The sequence below is a fragment of the Pseudopipra pipra genome, chromosome 1 (assembly GCF_036250125.1).
Source record: "Pseudopipra pipra isolate bDixPip1 chromosome 1, bDixPip1.hap1, whole genome shotgun sequence".
Lineage (NCBI taxonomy): Eukaryota > Metazoa > Chordata > Aves > Passeriformes > Pipridae > Pseudopipra > Pseudopipra pipra.
The window spans coordinates 84,574,839-84,599,251 of NC_087549.1; the positions used below are offsets into that span (position 1 = coordinate 84,574,839).

Genomic DNA, 24,413 nt, shown 5'->3' on the forward strand with positions numbered 1-24,413 from the left:
GTCCCCGCCCCAGCCGGGCGGTGTGTCCGCGGTTGTCGCCGCTCCCGCCGGCCGGGCAGGGCTGCGGGCAAGTGAGCTCGGCTGCGCCGGGGCTCCGCAGCCTTCCGCAGGTCTCCGCCCCTACCCCCGCCCCGGGGCGTCCTCGGGCAACGGGGCGGTAACGGGAAGAAAAGCGGCAATGTTTAGTCTTGGCGCAAAATCGGGGCTGTTCTCGGGCAGGGTGGGCTGGAGGCCGTCAGCTGGCTGGTTTGGGTGAAAGGCTTGCTCGGCTGGTGTAAGTAAATCAAAGTGCGCTTTCGGGTATTGGTTTGGTTTGGGGGCGGGAAGGTGGCGGTGGTTTTTCTTTGGTAGAAGAAGATTGCAAAGCTGCCGGGGGGTTATCCCTCTGTCGGAGGGAGCCGGCAGTGATATTTTGCAATTGCTGTAGGAAGGCTGTCCTGGAAATCCCCAAGTTCTGGTGCAAACGCCTCCACGTAGGAGTTTGCAACGGTCTGAAAGGATGCAGCCAAATTGGACAGTTGTGCTGTAAGAAGCAGGGGTAAAGGTGTGGGAGTGAGATGTGTGGGGTGTGCTGGTCCTGGGAAGCTGAACAACTTTAACCTGCAGTCCTGGCACTACACTTGCTTCCAATTTCAAGTTAGAAGGCAAGGAATTCTTTTAAATAATGCCATTAAGTGAGTCTGATAAGTAGGATTGGGATATGTAGTTTATGTGGGGAAAAAATACGGTATTTCAATGTGACTTGGGGGAGTTTTTTGCTTGTTTTTGTAAGAGGATGTTCCAGTGACAATGTTTTTGTTTCTTGTAGGACAAGTCATTCTGCTGACTTCTCCCAGCCCAGCTGTTTAAAACACAGCGTGCACACGTAGGAGTAAGCTGAAGGTACAGCTGAAGATCTATAGACTTAGAGAAGGTAAGAGTTTGTAATTGGCCATTCTGATGTCTAACTTTTTGGTCTGGTGTTTGTATAAAGGCAAATTATTTTCTTTGTGAGATAAGAGAGCTTTCTTTCAGTGAGTTCTGAAAATAATCCTGTTGTGCCTGATCATCTCAAAAGATGTAATGTTACGTAGGTATGGGATTGAAAAACAAAAGCAGACAGTAAATCCCTAAAATAACTCCAGAGAGTTGTATGGGGTTTAAGGTGCTTGTGCCACCAAATCAGTTTTCCATTCAGGGGATAGTTTTCTAGCCTAATGCTGACATTTGCTGGCCAGTTTATGCTGGGAAATGTGAAAGAGAGAAACAGGGTTTTTTGTGTTCAAATAAATTTGATCCATTCTTGTTCTGTGTTTTACCTACCAGGTTTGAAAACATGGCAAGCCTGTGTGCAGCAAATACCACTTTTGCCCTGGACCTCTTAAGAAGGCTGTGTGAGAAGAAAAGTGGTCAGAATCTATTCTTTTCCCCTTTCAGTATTTCTTCTGCTTTGTCTATGATTTTGCTGGGTTCAAAAGGTAACACCGAAGCCCAGATAACAAAGGTAGGTGACAATAGACTTCTTGGATTGAATGTGATCAACAAATGTGTCTTACAGTCTGTGACGTGCACTTCTGCTAAACTAGGGTTGTCATCGTGGTCTGAGAGAGCAGAGATCTTCCTTTGGGAGGGGGTGTGTGTGTGTGTAAGGACAACCTGTTTTCATTGCTTTTATAGGGGAATCTTTGTTTAGTAGAAATTTCAAGGTTTCAAGGTTTTGTTGTGGGTGGGTTTTTTGATTATTTTCACACAGACAGATCTCCTTTCCAAATTTGATTCAGAGGTATCTGGGGTTTTATTTGTTGGTTGGAGAAACCAACTAGCAATGTGTAATAGTTTCTTCTGTTTTCTTGTTTGCACTTAAGATCAGATGACACATGTTTTCAAAATGAATCCAGGCACATAAAAAGAGAAATCCATGCTGTCTGCATGTCAAAGTGGTAACTGCACCTTGGTTTAGCTTTTGGGTTTTTTTTAAATCTGGCTCAGTTTGCAAATACTGCTTGGCATGTGTTTATCATATGCAAATGACAGCATGAAATGAGCAGTCAATCATTTGTGTTATGATGTCTGCCCTTTTTGCAAAGCGGAAGAGGAATATAATATCCTGTTTTGCTACCATGTAAATCTATTAAATTGACTCCAAAATCCTATTTTTTTCATACTGTTGTTATTCCAAGTCCATCTGGACACAGTCCTGAGCTGCTGGCTGTAGATGTCCCTGCTTGGGCAGGTTGTTGTACCCCGGTCTCTTGAGGTCCCTTCCCACCTCAGGCATTCTGTGATCCTCCAGTGCTTGGCTTGATGGAAGGAAAATCAGTATTGCTGAGTCTTGTGCTCCCTAATTTATTCCTTTGACAACGTCTGGCTGGGTGCATCTTATGTGCCTTGTATGAGAAGCTCCAGATGGGAGGTGGGATGAAAAATCTTTTGGGTTCAAGTCACAGTGTTTACCGTAGAAGTCCTTTAAACCTCAAAGTCATTGTGCTGAAGCAGGTGTGTTTCAAGAAGGCCTGTTGAGGATGTTTGTGTTTGTGCAGGTGCTTTCTCTGAACAAAGCTGAGGATGCTCACAATGGGTATCAATCCCTTCTCTCTGAAATTAACAATCCAAACACCAAATACATCCTGAGAACTGCAAACCGGCTTTATGGGGAAAAGACGTTTGAGTTTCTCTCAGTAAGTAACCATGAAATGTGTGGCATTTCTTAGTAGAATGTACTTTTGACCTGTTTGGTTTGGAGGTCAAAGGCAGGCTTTGGGCTCTGCTTTCCAAATTTTCTGAGCTGAGGACTAGCAATGCAGTAGATGATGCCAGAGCCTGGTATCTGAATTTGGTGGAGAATCTCCTTTCAGATACCCTGAATGTTGCAAAGTAGGGTAAAATCCATCAGTCTCTACATCTCTAGGGTTCTGTGATCCACTAACACTGTTGGCTGTGGGACACATGGTTGATGTATTTCTTTTTCCTTCATTGTGTGGAAATATGACCAAAGAAAAGAATTGTTACTGCTCTTCAGCATGGGCAGTATTTTGTAGTTTTTGTCTCCTAGGTAAGTGATCCAGATAGCATTGTGAGAACAATAGAGGACTTTTAAGATTTTCCTTATCAGAAGATCTAAATAAGGATAATAGATACTGTGTTATACATGTTTCTTTCAATGCTTCCCTAGGTGCAAGAACATGTAAGGCTCTATTTTTTTTCCTCTGGGTGTCATTTCCAGTGTTTCTTTTATGAAGAGTGCTATTGTTTCAGTTGTCTAGTAGATAAAAAGTACCCGGACTCTAGTCTCAAACATTGCCTCTGTGTAATAAAGCTATATTAAGTCAGACAGAAGGGATGATTTATCCTGTCTACTAAAGATTAATTTCTCAACTGAACTAAAAGTTTTCCATTGGTCTGGGAAGTGTAACAATTAAATTTATGTAGAGAGTAGCTTAGAAAATCATATGTTCTCTCGCTGAACCATGAAGAAAACCCCACGAAAACAGCAACCACTTCATTTGTCAGTGAAGTTACATAGAGGTTTGTAGCACAGTAAATAAGCCGTTGCTGAAACCATACATGGGACAATTCCTAGTTCAAATAGTTTGTATAAACCTTATAAATGTCAGTCAGAACTTTAAGTGTTCTATGTGAAGCTGGGGGAAGAAAGTAGGCAGATTTTCCTGGTGTGTTTAAGAATCCTGCATGTCTGAATAAGAGACAAATCTCTTGCTGCAAATCTGTTGGGCATGTCCCTGTTAGTCATTTCTAGAGTCGAGTCAGAAATCCTACCACGCTGGACTGGAACCGACTGACTTCATGAACGCTTGGGAGGATTCCAGAAAACAAATCAATGGCTGGGTGGAGGAAAGGACTGAAGGTGAGTGCTTTGCAAAGGGCCCTGTTGTATTTCCTGGTGGCCATGGCTTGGGTAAAGAGCTAGTTCAGGATATGAGGTTGTGAATTAAAACAACCCAACTGTTGAGCTCCTGCTCTGTGTGGTACATAATTCTCTTCTGTATTATGTCTTAATTGCAGAGTCGATAGTCTACTGGATAATAATTAGATATGTGTCCAACTCTTAAATGTTGTTTATCTGTATCATAAAGGTAAAATTCAGAACCTGTTGGCGGAGGGGGTTCTTGATTCCCTGACCAGACTTGTGTTGGTGAATGCCATCTATTTCAAAGGCAACTGGGAAAAGCAGTTCAACAAAGAGAGTACGGAAGAAAGGCCATTTCAGATTAACAAGGTATGATGTGCTGAAATGATGGGAATATGCTGTGAATCTGAAATGAACCCATAGCATTCTGAAGAAAAAGCATTCAAGCAAGGTGACCTTGGTTAGGCTATATGAACTTCCATATGCCCCCTCCCTTTCCTATGAATGCTGTCTTTGTTGAGTTTCTGTAAAGATTCACGTAATTACTAGAAAGTTGAACACAAAGACAGGTGCAAAAACTTGTGGATGTAAGTCTTCTTCAGTCAATGCTTTTTTGCTGCATTTCTACCAGTGAAGTGATCCAAAAGAAATGGGGGAAAAATCTCCTGTGAAGACCTCCATGTTTTACTGTCTTGCTTTTACAAGCAGATCAGGGCTAGTGAGGAAGGCTTGGCTACTGTCATGAACAGGCCATGGCTGCCCCTCAGGATCCCCTGCACCTCTGGGTTGGCCTCCGGTGTCAGGAACAAGACCTGCTAACATACCTTCCTTAACTCACCTGCTTCAAAGAAGCATTATGCAAAACAGAAGCCCTCCTGGCTGACTTGGGAGTGTCCCTCCCCCAGTGGTGAAACATATCCCAGAATGTTTGAAATGGTTAATACCACTTTTTCAACAGGGAATGTTACTGCTCACCCTATACTACCTACTGCAACAATGAGACTGAAAAGGAGGAAAATAATGATTGAAGCAATAGTAGCTGTTGGTCCATGTGGAAATGGAATGAGAGAGCAGAAAATGAAAATCTCTGCCCTCCTTACTATGCTTATGACCTGTAAGAATTCAAAATAATGCTCTCACTTCCTTGGTATTTTTAGTATAATTTTAAAGTATTTTAATTCTTCTTTTTTGTAATACTTGGAACCACATGGACTAAAAATGAAAGCCCATATATTGAAATTACTTTTATTCATTTAGAGTGAGGAACAGAGCCCCTGCTTCTTAGCGGCTCTGTTCAGGGCTTGTCACTAGTTCTTCAGGGAGGAAAAGGGCAAGGACACATATTTACCATATTTCCTTAGAGGAATCTTCACCGAGATTTCTAACTTCGTAATTAAGAATTAAATCTCAGTGAATCTTAGTGATGTACAGAAGACAGTGCTGTGTCTGTGCTCTGTGGTGTGTGATTAGTTCTCTTTGGTCAAATTCTCAAAAACTCTCAATAACTGGCTGCCTGCTCTGTATTTTGAGAGCAGCACAGTAGCTCAGCACTAACTGATGACATCTCTTAACTTTTAGAATGAGACCAAGCCTGTGCAGATGATGTTCAAGAAGGATAGATTTAACATGACCTATATTGGAGACTTGCAGACCAAAATCCTTGAGCTGCCCTATGTTGGTAATGAACTCAGCATGATCATCCTGCTCCCTGATGCAATCCAGGATGGATCTACGGGCTTGGAAAGAGTAAGTTGTTGAGCTGAATGCAAGGACAGCCTGTATCCTTCCCGGGAAGAAAGTCTGGTATAGCACATAGACCTCAGTTTGGTTCCAGAGCTATTCTGTCACTGATGCTCAATGCCAGCTGAAATGTCCAACAGTTCCCTGCCCCCAAAGTGAGTAGCCCACCTGGTGTCACTGCTGCTCAAGCTGGGTGCTGCCTCCTTAGGCAGAGGCTCTGGAAGAAGATCTGTCCCTCCTCAGGAGCAGAGGTCAGCTGTGGTTATGGTGAAGGTGTGGTATGGTGAGCATCATAAGTGCAGAGGGAGAATTTGGGTGGTGTCTTAGGAAGTCCTGCAGCTTCTCCTGTAGATCTTCTATTCTGAGTAGCTGGCAGATGGTCTATGGCACAGCACCTGGCAATAGGCTCACAGGAGAGGGTAGGATCTCTTCTGTTGGAGATGGGATACAAGTTTGGAGTATTTTGTGATCTGGACAAGTTTATTAATAAGGTTTTCTGTCATTGATGATGAAGGGCCTTATGAGCAGACTTTTTCCTTCCCTGTCGACCTGAAGGAGGAACCATTGGTTAAGAGGCAGAAGATCTGAGTTCAGTTGCTTTGGGACTTGGCCAGCAGTTCCTGTGCCATTGCTTCCCATATATAAAAATGTAAAAAACCCCAACAATCCTAACATGTTCTGTAAAAGTAAAGATTACATGGAAGGCATTAATCCCTATTGTCCCTACCAAAAAAAGCATATGGGAATGATCTTGGCTGGGGCCGTAGTCTGTAGTAAGAAGTATAACTTGCACTTTTGGCTTGAGACACTCTAAACCACTGTAAAAAAGGTACATGTTCTGTGCTAGGCAAACAAACCCAGTAATCACTTCTTTTGCTTGTGTCACACTGACTCACTTCTCACTGTAACTAAATAAATGTGGGGTTTTTCTTTAGCTGGAAAGAGAACTTACATATGAGAAGCTGATAGATTGGATCAATCCTGAAATGATGGACTCTACAGAGGTGAGGGTGTCTTTACCCAGATTTAAACTGGAAGAAGATTATGATCTGAAACCCATTCTGAGCTGCATGGGAATGCCTGATGCATTTGACTTGGGGAAGGCAGACTTCTCAGGAATGTCATCTGGCAGTGAGCTGGTGCTCTCTGAAGTGGTTCACAAGTCCTTTGTGGAAGTCAACGAAGAAGGCACTGAAGCAGCTGCTGCCACAGCGGCAAAAATAATGTTGAAGTTCCTTGAAATCGTTCCGGATTTCACTGCTGATCATCCCTTCCTCTTCTTCATCCGGCACAACAAATCTTCCAGCATTTTGTTCTGTGGCAGGTTTTGCTCTCCCTAAAGAGGAGATGTCTTGGCAGGATAGGGGCCATTACACAATAAAGATTTCTCTAGAGTAGGGTGACTGCTTTTGCACTAATTGCCTCTTTGAGCTGTGCCTGAACCCTCTTCTGTGGTCCTGATCTGGAGCTTGGCAAGAATAACTGAGCTGCTTAGAAATCGACAGGAAGCGCTGTGTAAACACCTCTCTCCCTGTGCACCTGTGTGGAGGTTCTTGCTGACAGAAGTAACATCCCACTTGCTCAGCGAAGGCTTCTCCTGTCCTTGACTTGACTTTTAGTGTCCATGAGGCCGAGTCGGGCACTGACAGCACGTGAGAGAGCAGAAGTTACTTTTGCTTCTGACAAGGCTGGAGCACCTTTTTAGCTGCACTCCCCTTTCTTCTTCCAGTCTCATCCATTTAGTGCCTTGATCCATTCCCTAGAGCTGAAAGGAGTCTTTGGCAGCCTGTTCCAGGTGTTGCTGAGCACCCTGCCTCGATGATTTTTTTTTTTTTGTCTACTAACTGGACAAGGACTTGGGCAGGAATGGGAATGAAGGTATGTTTTTGTCCCAGATGTCCTTATGGGGTGTTTGTGGGGTGAGAACCTTTGTTTCATCACCACAGGACTCCTGGGTTTACCTGTCTCCTGGTTCTAGTCCTTTAACAAAGAATGTAACAAAAGAGCATATGGTGCCTCTGCAATATTTCCATGACAAAGCTTTAACGTTTTTGCTATCGTTATATATTTATCCTATTCATAGTTTCTTAAACATCATAGCTGAACAGTATAATGCCAAAGCCACAGCTGAAACACCTTTCTTAACGCAGGGCTGTGTTTGTGTTTTGGAGTTCCTGTTCCTGAAATAATAAAAAAACCAGGAGCGCTGTGGGACTCTGTTCCTTTTTTTCAACCCTAACTTATACATACCTTTTTAAGTCTGTCGTAGGAAGAGAACGATTCTGGACAGAGCACACCTGGGTTCTGTGTGGCTGCCCTGCCCCGCCCCTGGGTCCCCGCCCCAGCCGGGCGGTGTGTCCGCGGTTGTCGCCGCTCCCGCCGGCCGGGCAGGGCTGCGGGCAAGTGAGCTCGGCTGCGCCGGGGCTCCGCAGCCTTCCGCAGGTCTCCGCCCCTACCCCCGCCCCGGGGCGTCCTCGGGCAACGGGGCGGTAACGGGAAGAAATGCGGCAATGTTTCGTCTTGGCGCAAAATCGGGGCTGTTCTCGGGCAGGGTGGGCTGGAGGCCGTCAGCTGGCTGGTTTGGGTGAAAGGCTTGCTCGGCTGGTGTAAGTAAATCATAGTGCGCTTTCGGGTATTGGTTTGGTTTGGGGGCGGGAAGGTGGCGGTGGTTTTTCTTTGGTAGAAGAAGCTTGCAAAGCTGCCGGGGGGTTATCCCTCTGTCGGAGGGAGCCGACAACGATATTTTGCAATTGCTGTAGGAAGGCTGTCCTGGAAATGCCCACGTTGTGGTGCAAACGCCTCCACGTAGGAGTTTGAAACGGTCTGAAAGGATGCAGCCAAATTGGACAGTTGTGCTACAGCACAAGAAGGAGGGGGAAAGGTGTGGGAGTGAGATGTGTGGGGTGTGCTGGGCGTGGGAAGCTGAACAACTTTAACCTGCAGACGTGCCAATACACATGCTTCCAATTTCAAGTTAGAAGGCAAGGAATTCTTTTAAATAATGCCATTAAGTGAGTCGGATAAGTAGGATTGGGATATGTAGTTTATGTGGGGAAAAAATACGGTATTTCAATGTGACTTGGGGGGGTTTTTTGCTTGTTTTTGTAAGAGGATGTTCCAGTGACAATGTTTTTGTTTCTTGTAGGACAAGTCATTCTGCTGACTTCTCCCAGCCCAGCTGTTTAAAACACAGCGTGCACACGTAGGAGTAAGCTGAAGGTACAGCTGAAGATCTGTAGACTTAGAGAAGGTAAGAGTTTGTAATTTGGCCATTCTGATATCTGACTTTTTGGTCTGGTGTTTGTATAAAGGCAAATTATTTTCTTTGTGAGGTCAAGAGAGCTTTCTTTCAGTGAGTTCTGAACAAAATCCTGTTGTGCCTGATCATCTCAAAAGATGTAATATTACGTAGGTATGGGATTGAAATACAAAAGCAGACAGTAAATCCTTAAAATAACTTAAGAGAGTTGTATGGGGTTTAAGGTACTTGTGCCACCAAATCAGTTTTCCATTCAGGCGATAGTTTTCCAGCCGAATGCTGACATTTGCTGGCCAGTTTATGGTGGGAAATGTGAAAGAGAGAACCAGTTTTTTTGTGATCCAATAAATTCGATCCATTCTTGTTCTGTGTTTTATCTGCCAGGTTGAAACCATGGCAAGCCTGTGTGCAGCAAATACCACTTTTGCCCTGGACCTCTTAAGACAGCTGTGTGAGAAGAAAAGTGGTCAGAATCTATTCTTTTCCCCTTTTAGTATTTCTTCTGCTTTGTCTATGGTTTTGCTGGGTTCAAAAGGTAACACCGAAGCCCAGATAACAAAGGTAGGTGACAATAGACTTCTTGGATTGAATGTGATCAACAAATGTGTCTTACAGTCTGTGACGTGCACTTCTGCTAAACTAGGGTTGTCATCGTGGTCTGAGAGAGCAGAGATCTTCCTTTGGGAGGGGGTGTGTGTGTGTGTGTAAGGACAACCTGTTTTCATTGCTTTTATAGGGGCAGCTTTGTTTAGTAGAAATTTCAAGGTTTCAAGGTTTTGTTGTGGGTGAGGTTTTTTTGATTTTTTTCACACAGACAGATCTCCTTTCCAAATTTGATTCAGAGGTATCTGGGGTTTTATTTGTTGGTTGGATAAATCTCTAGCTATGTGTAATAGTTTCTTCTGTTTTCTTGTTTGCACTTAAGATCAGATGACACATGTTTTCAAAATGAATCCATAAAAAAAAGAAATCCGTGCTGTCTGCATGTCAAAGTGGTAACTGCACCTTGGTTTAGTTTTTGGGTTTTTTTATAAATCTTGCTCAGTTTTCAAATACTGCTTGGCATATGTTTAACATATGCAAATGACAGCATGAAATGAGCAGTCAATCATTTGTGTTATGATGTTTGCCCTTTTTGCAAAGCGGAAGAGGAATATAATATCCTGTTTTGCTGCCATTTAAATCTATTAAATTGACTCCAAAATCCTATTTTTTTCGTACTGTTGTTATTCCAAGTCCATCTGGACACAGTCCTGAGCTGCTGGCTGTAGATGTCCCTGCTTGGGCAGGTTGTTGTTCCCCAGTTTCTTGAGGTCCCTTCCCACCTCAGCCATTCTGTGATCCTCCAGTGCTTGGCTTGATGGAAGGAAAATCGGTATTGCTGAGTCTTGGGCTCCCTAATTTATTCCTTTGACAACGTCTGGCTGGGTGCATCTTATGTGCCTTTTATGAGAAGCTGCAGATGGGAGGTGTGATGAAAAATCTTTTGGGTTCAAGTCACAGTGTTTACCGTAGAAGTCCTTTAAACCTCAAAGTCATTGTGCTGAAGCAGGTGTGTTTCGAGAAGGCCTGTTGAGGATGTTTGTGTTTGTGCAGGTGCTTTCTCTGAACAAAGCTGAGGATGCTCACAATGGGTATCAATCCCTTCTCTCTGAAATTAACAATCCAAACACCAAATACATCCTGAGAACTGCAAACCGGCTTTATGGGGAAAAGACGTTTGAGTTTCTCTCAGTAAGTACCCATGAAATGTGTGGCGTTTCTTCCTAGAATGTACTTTTGACCTGTTTGGTTTGGAGGTCAAAGGCAGGCTTTGGGCTCTGCTTTCCAAATTTTCTGAGCTGAGGACTAGCAATGCAGTAGATGATGCCAGAGCCTGGTATCTGAATTTGGTGGAGAATCTCCTTTCAGATACCCTGAATGTTGCAAAGTAGGGTAAAATCCATCAGTCTCTACATCTCGAGGGTTCTGTGATCCACTAACACTGTTGGCTGTGGGACACGTTTGATGTATTTCTTTTACCTTCATTGTGTGGAGATATGACCAAAGAAAAGAATTGTTACTGCTCTTCAGCATGGGCAGTATTTTGTAGTTTTTGTCTCCTAGGTAAGTGATCCAGATAGCATTGTGAGAACAATAGAGGACTTTTAAGATTTTCCTTATCAGAAGATCTAAATAAGGATAATAGATACTGTGTTACACATGTTTCTTTCAATGCTTCCCTAGGTGCAAGAACATGTAAGGCTCTATTGTTTTTCCCCTGGGTGTCATTTCCAGTGTTTCTTTTATGAAGAGTGCTATTGTTTCAGTTGTCTAGTAGATAAAAAGTACCCGGACTCTAGTCTCAAACATTGCCTCTGTGTAATAAAGCTATATTAAGTCAGACAGAAGGGATGATTTATCCTGTCTACTAAAGATTAATTTCTCAACTGAACTAAAAGTTTTCCATTGGTCTGGGAAGTGTAACAATTAAATTTATGTAGAGAGTAGCTTAGAAAATCATATGTTCTCTCGCTGAACCATGAAGAAAACCCCACAAAAACAGCAGCCTCTTCATTTTTCAGTGACGTTACATAGAGGTTTGTTGTACAGTAAATAAGCCATTTGACCTGAAGCGATACAGGGGTCAATTCCTAGTTCAAATAGTTGGTATAAATCTTATAAATGTCAGCCAGAACTTTAAGTGTTCTATGTGAAGCTGGGGGAGGAAAGTAGGCAGATTTTCTTGGTGTGTTTAAGAATCCTGCGTGTCTGAATGAGAGTCAAATCTCTTGCTGCAAATCTGTTGGGCATGTCCCTGTTAGTCATTTCTAGAGTCGAGTCAGAAATCCTACCACGCTGGACTGGAACCGACTGACTTCATCAATGCTTGGGAGGATTCCAGAAAACGAATCAATGGCTGGGTAGAGGAAAGGACTGAAGGTGAGTGCTTTGCCAAGAGCCCTGTTGTATTTCCTGGTGGCCATGGCTTGGGTAAAGAGCTATTTCAGGATATAAGGTTGTGAATTAAAACAACCCAACTGTTGAGCTCCTGCTCTGTGTGGTACATAATTCTCTTCTCTCTTGTGTCTTAATTGCAGAGTCGAAAGTCTACTGGATAATAATTAGATATGTGTCCAACTCTTAAATGTTGTTTGTTTGTATCATAAAGGTAAAATTCAGAACCTATTGGCGAAGGGGGTTCTTGATTCCATGAGCAGACTTGTGTTGGTGAATGCCATCTATTTCAAAGGCAACTGGGAAAAGCAGTTCAACAAAGAGAGAACGGCAAAAAGGCCATTTCAGATTAACAAGGTATGATGTGCTGAAATGATGGGAATATGCTGTTAATCTGAAATGAACCCATAGCATTCTGAAGAAAAAGCATTCAAGCAAGGTGACCTTGGTTAGGCTGTAGGAACTTCTTTATGCCCCCTCCCTTTCCTATGGATGCTGTCTTTGTTGAGTTTCTTTAAAGTTTCCCGTAATTACTAGAAAGTTTAACACAAAGACAGGTGCAAAAACTTGTGGATGTAAATCTTCTTCAGTCAATGCTTTTTTGCTGCATTTCTACCAGTGAAGTGATCCAAAAGAAATGGGGGAAAAATCTCCTGTGAAGACCTCCGTGTTGCAACACTGTCCTGCTTTTAGAAGCAGATCAGGGCTAGTTAGGAAGGCTTGGCTACTGTCATGAACAGGGCCTGGCTGCCCCTCAGGATCCCCTGCACTTCTGGGTTGGCCTCCGGTGTCAGGAAGAAGACCTGCTAACAGGCCTTCCTTAACTCACCTGCTTCAAAGAAGCATTATACAGAACAGAAACCCTCCTGGCTGACTTGGAATTGTCCCTCCCCCAGTGGTAAAACATATCCCAGAATGTTTGAAATGGTTAATACCACTTTTTCAACAGGGAATGTTACTGCTCACCCCATACTACCTACTGCAGCCCTTCAGAGAGTGCTGGACTGACTTGGTTTTGTGGACCTTGCCCTCTCACTGTTGAAATGTGTTGAAAAAGCTGGCAGAGTATCCAGAGACACAATTCTGTTTTCTCGTCTTTGGACCAAGGCAAAGCTAGGGCCAGGTTTCAAGATGTAACAGCAACAGGATGTAGTGCTGGTGAATAATCTGCCTTTGGATTTGTGATGGAATATTGTGCAGTGCTACTGTGTATCAATGGGTTTTACCTCTTGCTTTAGAAAAGGCCACGGTGGGGCTGTACTCCATGGTGTGTGATTAGTTCTCTTTGGTCAAATTCTCAAAAACTCTCAATAACTGGCTGCCTGCTCTGTATTTTGAGAGCAGCACAGTAGCTCAGCACTAATTGTTGACATCTCTATATTTTTAGAACGAGACCAAGCCTGTGCAGATGATGTTCAAGACAGATAGATTTAACATGACCTATATTGGAGACTTGCAGACCAAAATCCTTGAGCTGCCCTATGTCAGTAATGAACTCAGCATGATCATCCTGCTCCCTGATGCAATCCAGGATGGATCCACGGGCTTGGAAAGAGTAAGTTGTTGAGCTGAATGCAAAGAGAGCCTGTATCCTTCCAGGAAAGGAAGTCTGGTACAGCACCTAGACAGGAAAGGGTAGGATCTGTCCTGTTGTGGAGATGGAATAAAAGTTTGGGCTATTTTGTGCTCTGGCAAGGAGCTTAATAATAAGTTTTTCTAACGCTGACTGTGAAGGGCCTTGTGAGCAGACTTTTTCATCATCCTGTCACCATAAGGACAAACGTTTGGTTGAAGAAGAACTGGGATCTGTTTGTTTGGGACTTTGTCAGCAGTTCTGTGCCTTTGTTTCTCATATGTAAGAATGTGAAAATACCCCAACAGAACATGTTACGTACTATGTAAACAAACACGGTAGTTGCTACTTTTGGCCATGTAACATTGACTTTCTTCTCATATTAATTACGTAAATTTGGGATTTTTTTTTAGCTGGAAAGAGAACTTACGTATGAGAAGCTGATAGATTGGATCAATCCTGAAAGGATGTACTCTACAGAGGTGATGGTGTCTTTACCCAGATTTAAACTGGAAGAAGATTATGATCTGAAACCCATTCTGAGCTGCATGGGAATGCCTGATGCATTTGACTTGGAGAAGGCAGACTTCTCAGGAATGTCATCTGACAATGATCTGGTGCTCTCTGAAGTGGTTCACAAGTCCTTTGTGGAAGTCAATGAAGAAGGCACTGAAGCAGCTGCTACCATGGCTGAACTGGTCAGCATTTGCTCTGCAATGATCATTCCGAAATTCACTGCTGATCATCCCTTCCTCTTCTTCATCCGGCACAACAAATCCTGCAGCATTTTGTTCTGTGGCAGGTTTTGCTCTCCCTAAAGAGGGAGAGATAGGGGCAGGATAGGGGCCATTACACAATAAAGATTTCTCTAGAATAGGTGACTCCTTTTGCACTAATTGCCTCTTTGAGCTGTGCCTGAACCCTCTTCTGTGGTCTTGATCTGGGGCTTGGCAAGAATAACTGAGCTGCTTAGTGCTCCACAGCAAGTGCCGTGTAAAACACCTCTCTCCCTGTGCACCTGTGTGGAGGTTCTTGCTGACAGAAGTAACATCCCACTTGCTCAGTGAAGGCTTCTCCTGTCCTTGACTTGACTTTTAGTGTCCATGAGGCCGAGTCGGGCACTGACAGCGCGTGAGAGCAGAAGTTACTTTTGCTTCTGACAAGGCTGGAGCACCTTTTTAGCTGCACTCCCCTTTCTTCTTCCAGTCTCATCCATTTAGTGCCTTGATCCATTCCCTAGAGCTGAAAGGAGTCTTTTTGGCAGCCTGTTCCAGGTGTTGCTGAGCACCCTCTGTCAGAGACTGAAATGGTTAAGGATTTATGCATTCTAAGAGACTTTTGCAGGCTTTCGACTTGCATGATACATCTGATGAGCAGTCAGGCCCCTCCCTCCCTCTGCTAATCTTGAAAGGCGGGAACCAGGCGAGACACAAAAAAAACTCAGCACAGACCTAGGAGATGTTGGAGGCTCGAGGCACGGCCCTCGACACTAACCATGGATATAACTTCTTGGAGTATGGGGGCTTCCCTCCTTCACCCCCAGCAGATCAAGGCCACCACTTCAACTGACAGACATGGAAGCGTCGCTGGACCCTGTGGGCGGTGACTATATACATCTGTCCACTCTCAGCTTTTCTTTCCCTTACTCTCCCTTGCTCTTATCCTGCCTTTCTCTCCCCTATGCATTTTATTTCCCCCCCAAAGGTTATCTCTGTATCACACTGTCGTATGACAGCACCCAAACTGCTAGCATGCTTGTTGATACAGAATTGTTAAAATAAACCTTGCCATTATATGTTTTCAGCCACCGATTATTTAGTGTCATTTCACTTTAATCCACCCCAAGGGAATTATTGATAAAAACCTGAGTTACCCCCTCTCCCCTTTTCCTGGGGCGGGTCGTAACACCCTGCCTACATGTTTTTTTTTTTCCTCTACTAACTGGACAATGACTTAGGCAAGAATGGAAAGAAAGTTTGTTTTTGTCACAGATGTCCTTATGGGGTGTTTGTGGGGTGAGAACCTTTGTTTCATCACCACAGGACTCCTGGGTTTACCTGTCTCCTGGTTCTAGTCCTTTAACAAAGAAGGTAACAAAAGAGCATAGGGTGCCTCTGCAATATTGGCATGACAAAGCTTTAACGTTTTTGCTATCGTTATATATTTATCCTATTCATAGTTTCTTAAACATCATAGCTGAACAGTATAATGCCAAAGCCACAGCTGAAACACCTTTCTTGACACAGGGCTGTGTTTGTGTTTTGGAGTTCCTGTTCCTGAAATAATAAAAAAACCACGAGCGCTGTGGGACTCTGTTCCTTTTTTTCAACCCTAACTTATACATACCTTTTTAAGTCTGTCGTAGGAAGAGAACGATTCTGGACAGAGCACACCTGGGTTCTGTGTGGCCGCCCTGCCCCGGCCCTGGGTCCCCGCCCCAGCCGGGCGGTGTGTCCGCGGTTGTCGCCGCTCCCGCCGGCCGGGCAGGGCTGCGGGCAAGTGAGCTCGGCTGCGCCGGGGCTCCGCAGCCTTCCGCAGGTCTCCGCCCCTACCCCCGCCCCGGGGCGTCCTCGGGCAACGGGGCGGTAACGGGAAGAAATGCGGCAATGTTTCGTCTTGGCGCAAAATCGGGGCGGTTCTCGGGCAGGGTGGGCTGGAGGCCGTCAGCTGGCTGGTTTGGGTGAAAGGCTTGCTCGGCTGGTGTAAGTAAATCATAGTGCGCTTTCGGGTATTGGTTTGGTTTGGGGGCGGGAAGGTGGCGGTGGTTTTTCTTTGCTAGAAGAGGATTGCAAAGCTGCCGGGCGGTTATCCCTCTGTCGGAGGGAGCCGACAATGATATTTTGCAATTGCTGTAGGAAGACTGTCCTGGAAATGCCCACGTTGTGGCGTAAACGCCTCCGCGTAGGAGTTTGAAATGGTCTTAATGGATGCATGCAAATTCAACAGTTGTGCTGTAAGAGGGAGGGGGAAAGGTGTGGGAGTGAGATGCGTGGGATGTGCTGGGCCTGGGAAGCTGAACAACTTTAACTTGCAGACCTGGCACTACACATGCAAGCCCTGCAGAAATAACTGCTTGCTGCTGTCACTATTCCTGTGTGCTTTGACCTGGAGGTCAAAAGACTTTATTGCTAGCAATCTGCAGGTATTGGGATATTAGGAAACTTCCGGTTTTCACCTTAACTAACATGAACACTATGTGTCTCCTACTTACGCTATAAAGTACTTAAGTTACATGTTTCAGACACAAGTGGAGGATTCTTTCCATCTAATCTTGCTTTGTTTCTTTGTTTGGTTAGCGTTTTTTTCAGTTATGGGAGAAGAGAAACAGGAGAAAATTGCTTCTGCTTATAGTGAAGCTCCTAGCAAGAAATTTTCTTGGGTGGAAAACCATGTATGCAGAAACTTGCACTTTTCACCTAGTTATCTGAGATAATGAATCAGTAGTATGAATAAGGTGTTTGTTTTGAATTTTTTGGCAACATATAAACAGTAGGCCCTGCCTTAAGGGAAGAACAAAACATGGAGACATTTACTACCAGCTACTATCTTATGATTCATGATACTTATCTGTGGTTAACTCAGCGTTCTACTATTTATTGCTCTTTTTATAGGTGTGTGGTTTAATCTCAAGTTAACTACCTACAGAGATGAGGATGACAGGCACCAAGATTTTCTTGTGTGTGTTTCCGTGTTGTAGGCAATGAAATGGAACTGAAATGGACTTTGATTTTTTCTTTATGCTACAGTAGGAAATTGCTGTAATCTGTCATGATGATGAAATTAGGTTTTTTTCTTTCCTTTTTTTATCTTGTAGGACAAGTCATTCTGCTGACTTCTCCCAGCCCCGCTGTTTAAAACACAGCGTGCACACGTAGGAGTAAGCTGAAGGTACAGCTGAAGATCTATAGACTTAGAGAAGGTAAGAGTTTGTAATTCGGCCATTCTGATGTCTAACTTTTTGGTCTGGTGTTTGTATAAAGGCAAATTATTTTCTTTGTGAGGTCAAGAGAGCTTTCTTTCAGTGAGTTCTGAACAGAATCCTGTTGTGCCTGATCATCTCAAAAGATGTAATATTACGTAGGTATGGGATTGAAAAACAAAAATATACAGTAAATCCCTAAAATAACTCAAGAGAGTTGTATGGGGTTTAAGGTACTTGTGCCACCAAATCGGTTTTCCATTCAGGCGATGGTTTTCCAGCTGAATGCTGACATTTGCTGGCCAGTTTATGCTGGGAAATGTGAAAGAGAGAAACAGGTTTCTTATGTTCAAATAAATTCGATCCATTCTTGTTCTGTGTTTTGTCTACCAGGTTTGAAACCATGGCAAGCTTGTGTGCAGCAAATACCACTTTTGCCCTGGACCTCTTAAGACAGCTGTGTGAGAAGAAAAGTGGTCAGAATCTATTCTTTTCTCCTTTTAGTATTTCTTCTGCTTTGTCTATGGTTTTGCTGGGTTCAAAAGGTAACACCGAAGCCCAGATAACAAAGGTAGGTGACAATAGACTTCTTGGATTGAATGTGATCAACAAATGTGTCTTACAGTCTGTGACGTGCACTTCTGCTAAACTAGGGTTGTCATCGTGGTCTGAGAGAGCAGAGATCTTCCTTTGGGAGGGGGTGTGTCTGTGTAAGGACAACCTGTTTTCATTGCTGTAATAGGGGAATCTTTGTTTAGTAGAAATTTCAAGGTTTCAAGGTTTTGTTGTGGGTGGGTTTTTTGATTATTTTCACACAGATCTGCTTTCCAAATTTAATTGAGAGGTATCTGGGGTTTTATTTGTTGGTTGGATAAATCTCTAGCTATGTGTAATAGTTTCTTCTGTTTTCTTGTTTGCACTTAAGATCAGATGACACATGTTTTCAAAATGAATCCATAAAAAAAAGAAATCCCTGCTGTCTGCATGTCAAAGTGGTAACTGCACCTTGGTTTAGTTTTTAGTTTTTTTTTAAATCTTGCTCAGTTTGCAAATACTGCCTGGCATATGTTTAACATATGCAAATGACAGCATGAAATGAGCAGTCAATCAGTTGTGTTATGATGTTTGCCCTTTTTGCAAAGCGGAAGAGGAATATAATATCCTGTTTTGCTACCATGTAAATCTATTAAATTGACTCCAAAATCCTATTTTTTTCATACTGTTGTTATTCCAAGTCCATCTGGACACAGTCCTGAGCTGCTGGCTGTAGATGTCCCTGCTTGGGCAGGTTGTTGTACCCTGGTCTCTTGAGGTCCCTTCCCACCTCAGCCATTCTGTGATTCTCCAGTGCTTGGCTCGATGGAAGGAAAATTAGTATTGCTGAGTCTTGTGCTCCCTAAGTTATTCCTTTGAAACGTCTGGCTGGGTGCATCTTATGTGCCTTGTATGAGAAGCTCCAGATGGGAAGTGTGATGAAAAATCTTTTGGGTTCAAGTCACAGTGTTTACCGTAGAAGTCCTTTAAACCTCAAAGTCATTGTGCTGAAGCAGGTGTGTTTCGAGAAGGCCTGTTGAGGATGTTTGTGTTTGTGCAGGTGCTTTCTCTGAACAAAGCTGAGGATGCTCACAATGGGTATCAATCCCTTCTCTCTGAAATTAACAATCCAAACACCAAATACATCCTGAGAACTGCAAACCGGCTTTATGGGGAAAAGACGTTTGAGTTTCTCTCAGTAAGTACCCATGAAATGTGTGGCGTTTCTTCCTAGAATGTACTTTTGACCTGTTTGGTTTGGAGGTCAAAGGCAGGCTTTGGTGTCTGCTTTCCAAATTTTCTGAGCTGAGGACTAGCAATGCAGTAGATGATGCCAGAGCCTGGTATCTGAATTTGGTGGAGAATCTCTTCTCAGATACCCTGAATGTTGCAAAGTAGGGTAAAATCCATCTGCCTCTCCATCTCGAGGGTTCTGTGATCCACTGACACTTTTGGCTGTGGGACACATGGTTGATGTATTTCTTTTTCCTTCATTGTGTGGAGATATGACCAAAGAAAAGAATTGTTACTGCTCTTCAACATGGGCAGTATTTTGTAGTTTTTGTCTCCTAGGTAAGTGATCCAGATAGCATTGTGAGAACAATAGAGGACTTTTAAGATTTTCCTTATCAGAAGATCTAAATAAGGATAATAGATACTGTGTTATACATGTTTCTTTCAATGCTTCCCTAGGTGCAAGAACATGTAAGGCTCAATTTTTTTTCCTCTGGGTGTCATTTCCAGTGTTTCTTTTATGAAGAGTGCTATTGTTTCATTTGTCTAGTAGATAAATAGTACCCGGACTCTAGTCTCAAACATTGCCTCTGTGTAATAAAGCTATATTAAGTCAGACAGAAGGGATGATTTATCCTGTCTACTAAAGATTAATTTCTCAACTGAACTAAAAGTTTTCCATTGGTCTGGGAAGTGTAACAATTAAATTTATGTAGAGAGTAGCTTAGAAAATCATATGTTCTCTCGCTGAACCATGAAGAAAACCCCACAAAAACAGCAGCCTCTTCATTTTTCAGTGACGTTACATAGAGGTTTGTAGCACAGTAAATAAGTCATTTGACCTGAAGCGATACAGGGGACAATTTCTAGTTCAAATAGTTTGTATAAATCTTACAAATGTCAGCCAGAACTTTAAGTGTTCTATGTGAAGCTGGGGGAGGAAAGTAGGCAGATTTTCTTGGTGTGTTTAAGAATCCTGCGTGTCTGAATGAGAGTCAAATCTCTTGCTGCAAATCTGTTGGGCATGTCCCTGTTAGTCATTTCTAGAGTCGAGTCAGAAATCCTACCACGCTGGACTGGAACCGACTGACTTCATCAATGCTTGGGAGGATTCCAGAAAACAAATCAATGGCTGGGTGGAGGAAAGGACTGAAGGTGAGTGTTTTGCAAAGGGCCCTGTTGTATTTCCTGGTGGCCATGGCTTGGGTAAGGAGCTAGTTCAGGATATAAGGTTGTGAATTAAAACAACCCAACTGTTGAGCTCCTGCTCTGTGTGGTACCTAATTCTCTTCTCTCTTGTGTCTTAATTGCAGAGTCGATAGTCTACTGGATAATAATTAGATATGTGTCCAACTCTTAAATGTTGTTTGTCTGTATCATAAAGGTAAAATTCAGAACCTGTTGGCGGAGGGCGTTCTTGATTCCCTGACCAGACTTGTGTTGGTGAATGCCATCTATTTCAAAGGCAACTGGGAAAAGCAGTTCAACAAAGTGGGAACCGCAGAAAGGCCATTTCATATTAACAAGGTATGATGTGCTGAAATGATGGGAATATGCTGTTAATCTGAAATGAACCCATAGCATTCTGAAGAAAAAACATTCAAGCACGGTGACCTTGGTTAGGCTGTAGGAACTTCTTTATGCCCCCTCCCTTTCCTATGGATGCTGTCTTGTTGAGTTTCTGTAAAGTTTCACGTAATTACTAGAAAGTTTAACAAGTATTTCTTTCATTCTCTCTCTCCTTTTTTTCCTTTAACCCTTCTTTGTTTGAGAAAGTTACCTAATGACAGGACTTAGAACTGATGAGGAGAGAACACCTGAGCAACGTTGTCAGGTTATTTCAGTGTCATGAACAATTTCACAGAAATAGTGAACTTGCTTATTTCAGCCTAAAAATGGAGTTGATCAGAAAAATATTTTTTCTTTAGGTTTTAGGCAGAAAAGAGTATTTATACTCCTCCAGAAATTTGTATATCTAAGTCTTCTTCAATCAGTGGTTTTTTGCTGCATTTCTACCAGTGAACTGTTCCAAAAGAAATGGGAGAAAAATCTCCTGTGAAGACCTCCGTGTTTTACTGTCTTGCTTTTAGAAGCAGATCAGGGCTAGTGAGGAAGGCTTGGCTGCTGTCATGAACAGGGCCTGGCTGCCCCTCAGGATCCCCTGCACCTCTGTGTTGGCCTCCGGTGTCAGGAACAAGACCTGCTAACATGCCTTCCTTAACTCACCTGCTTCAAAGAAGCATTATGCAGAACAGAAGCCCTCCTGGCTGACTTGGAAGTGTCCCTCCCCCAGTGGTGAAACATATCCCAGAATGTTTGAAATGGTTAATACCACTTTTTCAACAGGGAATGTTACTGCTCACCCCATACTACCTACTGCAGCCCTTCAGAGAGTGCTGGACTGACTTGGTTTTGTGGACCTTGCCCTCTCACTGTTGAAATGTGTTGAAAAAGCTGGCAGAGTATCCAGAGACACAATTCTGTTTTCTCGTCTTTGGACCAAGGCAAAGCTAGGGCCAGGTTTCAAGATGCAACAGCAACAGGATGTAGTGCTGGTGAATAATCTGCCTTTGGATTTGTGATGGAATATTGTGCAGTGCTACTGTGTATCAATGGGTTTTACCTCTTGCTTTAGAAAAGGCCACGGTGGGGCTGTACTCCATGGTGTGTGATTAGTTCTCTTTGGTTAAATTCTCAAAAGCCCTGAGTAACTGGCTGCCTGCTCTGTATTTTGAGAGCAGCACAGTAGCTCAGCACTAACTGTTGACATCTCTAAATTTTTAGAACGAGACCAAGCCTGTGCAGATGATGTTCAAGACAGATATATTTAACATGACCTATATTGGAGACTTGCAGACCAAAATCCTTGAGCTGCCCTATGTCGGTAATGAACTCAGCATGATCATCCTGCTCCCTGATGCAATCCAGGATGGATCCACGGGCTTGGAAAGAGTAAGTTGTTGAGCTGAATACAAGGACGGCCTATATACTTCCAGGAAAGGAAGTCTGGTACAGCACCTAGACAGGAAAGGGTAGGATCTGTCCTGTTGTGGAGATGGAATAAAAGTTTGGGCTATTTTGTGCTCTGGCAAGGAGCTTATTAAGAAGTTTTTCTAACGCTGACTGTGAAGGGCCTTGTGAGCAGACTTTTTCATCATCCTGTCACCATAAGGACAAACCTTTGTTTGCGACAAGAACTGGGATCTGTCTCTTTGGGACTTTGTCAGCAGTTCTGTGCCTTTGTTTCTCATATGTAAGAATGTAAAGAAACCCCAACAGAACATGTTACGTACTATGTAAACAAACACGGTAGTTGCTACTTTTGGCCATGTAACACTGACTTTCTTCTCATTTTAATTACGTAAATTTGGGATTTTTTTTTAGCTGGAAAGAGAACTTACATATGAGAAGCTGATAGATTGGATCAATCCTGAAAGGATGTACTCTACAGAGGTGAGAGTGTCTTTACCCAGATTTAAGCTGGAGGAAGATTATGATCTGAAACCCATTCTGATCTGCATGGGAATGACTGATTCATTTGACTTGGAGAAGGCAAACTTCTCGGGAATGTCATCTGGCAATGAGCTGGTGCTCTCTGAAGTGGTTCACAAGTCCTTTGTGGAAGTCAACGAAGAAGGCACTGAAGCAGCTGCTGCCACAGCGGCAGTAATGATGTTCCCAACCAGTGTAAGGATCATTCCGGATTTCACTGCTGATCATCCCTTCCTCTTCTTCATCCGGCACAACAAATCTTCCAGCATTTTGTTCTGTGGCAGGTTTTGCTCTCCCTGAAGAGGAGTTGTCTTGGCAGGATAGGGGCCATTACACAATAAAGATTTCTCTTGAATAGGGTGACTCCTTTTGCACTAATTGCCTCTTTGAGCTGTGCCTGAACCCTCTTCTGTGGTCTTGATCTGGGGCTTGGCAAGAATAACAGAGCTGCTTGGAGCTCCACAGCAAATGCCATGTAAAACACCTCTCTCCCTGTGGACCTGTGTGGAGGTTTTTGCTGACAGAAGTAACATCCCATTTGCTCAGAAAAGGCTTCTCCTGTCCTTGACTTGACTTTTAGTGTCCATGAGGCCGAGTCGGGCACTGACAGCGCGTGAGAGAGCAGAAGTTACTTTTGCTTCTGACAAGGCTGGAGCACCCTTTTAGCTGCACTCCCCTTTCTTCTTCCAGTCTCATCCATTTAGTGCCTTGATCCATTCCCTAGAGCTGAAAGGAGTCTTTGGCAGCCTGTTCCAGGTGTTGCTGAGCACCCTGCCTAGATGGTTTTTTTTTTTTGTCTACTAACTGGACAAGGACTTGGGCAGGAATGGGAATGAAAGTATGTTTTTGTCCCAGATGTCCTTATGGGGTGTTTGTGGGGTGAGAACCTTTGTTTCATCACCATAGGACACCTGGGTTTATTACCTGTCTCCTGGTTCTAGTCCTTTAACAAAGAATGTGTTTTAATGGTATAATACCAACGACAGAGCTGCAACAGTTTCCTGCCACAGGGCTGTGTTTTGAGCTTTCTGTTCCCGAAATAATAAAAGCACTGTAGGAGTCTGTTCCTTTTTTTAACCATAAATTGTGCGTATTTAAAAATCAGTTTTATGAATTAAAAAACCCCAGTTGTTCCTTTATAGTATTACTAGGTTCTATGTAGCTTGTTTCATATTCATTGTTAAACATGAGATTTTTTAGATTTTGAAACCTGAGCTGCTTAATTAGGTTGCCATGAAGTGAAGGGGTTAGCCTTGCAAGGCTTTCCGGCAAAGGGTTCCCGAAGCAATTGGTTGTTTCTGTGCAGGAGTGCAATACTGCCTCTTGTTTTTGTGCACAGCTTCAAATCAAGGCTTGCTGGTCGTCATCAAAAGGTGCTAGACGGCTCTACCCTTAATTCAGTGCACAGTTACCCAGCTGTCTCAGATGAAGAAAGTAAAAGCATTATTCCAAGAGCAGGGTGGTGACACCGAACAGTTTTGTCACCAAGACGCATGTCATGCACTCCAGTTAAAGGGCTGGTGGTGTGCACCCGAAACCAATACAGGCATTGTGTGTTCTGGTGGCCAGACCGAGGGCTGTTGGAGATCAAAGATCGCGATAAGCCGAAGAAAACCCTCCATGCTTTTACTTTCTTATGGGGGAAAAAAAAGGCAAAGATGACTGACCTAAAATTTGGAGAGAGAGACGCAGGGTGGGAAGACAGAGACGCGCTGCCCCGAGCGGCCGCGGTGCGCTTGTCCCACGGGGCTAAAAAACCCTCGATCCTGCACCGCTCGCCCGGGAGAGGTTTGTTGGTTATTCCCGCTCCCGAAGCTCCCCCTTTCCTCCGCCGGGACACCCAGGCTTCCCCGTGGGCAGCGGGACGAGCGCGGTCGCG

At 43.6% G+C, this 24,413-nt stretch overlaps 3 protein-coding genes across 5 annotated transcripts; all 3 read left to right on the top strand.

The window, feature by feature from the left end:
• Positions 1–808: 808 nt before the first annotated feature.
• Positions 809–7,796, top strand: LOC135418041 (serpin B6-like). Its single transcript, XM_064662877.1, has 7 exons — positions 809–913; positions 1,306–1,483; positions 2,520–2,657; positions 3,727–3,844; positions 4,074–4,216; positions 5,426–5,593; positions 6,523–7,796. The coding sequence occupies exons 2-7, from the start codon at positions 1,316–1,318 to the stop codon at positions 6,925–6,927; spliced, it is 1,140 nt and encodes a 379-aa protein (XP_064518947.1). The 5' UTR covers positions 809–913; positions 1,306–1,315; the 3' UTR covers positions 6,928–7,796.
• On the top strand, positions 831–14,189 carry LOC135418050 (serpin B6-like). Of its 2 annotated transcripts, none has more exons than XM_064662898.1 (7): positions 831–913; positions 9,231–9,407; positions 10,443–10,580; positions 11,651–11,768; positions 11,998–12,140; positions 13,171–13,338; positions 13,770–14,189. In XM_064662898.1, exons 2-7 carry the CDS (start codon positions 9,240–9,242, stop codon positions 14,172–14,174), a joined length of 1,140 nt encoding a protein of 379 aa, XP_064518968.1. In that variant the 5' UTR covers positions 831–913; positions 9,231–9,239; the 3' UTR covers positions 14,175–14,189. The 2 variants fall into 2 exon arrangements, with proteins under 2 accessions (XP_064518968.1, XP_064518959.1); XM_064662889.1 differs by lacking the exon at positions 831–913 and adding an exon at positions 8,733–8,837.
• LOC135418023 (serpin B6-like) lies at positions 8,750–22,885 on the top strand. 2 transcript variants are annotated; one of them, XM_064662842.1, is made up of 8 exons: positions 15,791–16,058; positions 17,171–17,275; positions 17,669–17,846; positions 18,870–19,007; positions 20,080–20,197; positions 20,427–20,569; positions 21,827–21,994; positions 22,427–22,885. In XM_064662842.1, the coding sequence occupies exons 3-8, from the start codon at positions 17,679–17,681 to the stop codon at positions 22,832–22,834; spliced, it is 1,143 nt and encodes a 380-aa protein (XP_064518912.1). In that variant the 5' UTR covers positions 15,791–16,058; positions 17,171–17,275; positions 17,669–17,678; the 3' UTR covers positions 22,835–22,885. The 2 variants fall into 2 exon arrangements, with proteins under 2 accessions (XP_064518902.1, XP_064518912.1); XM_064662832.1 differs by lacking the exons at positions 15,791–16,058; positions 17,171–17,275 and adding an exon at positions 8,750–8,837.
• The last annotated feature ends 1,528 nt before the right edge of the window (positions 22,886–24,413 follow it).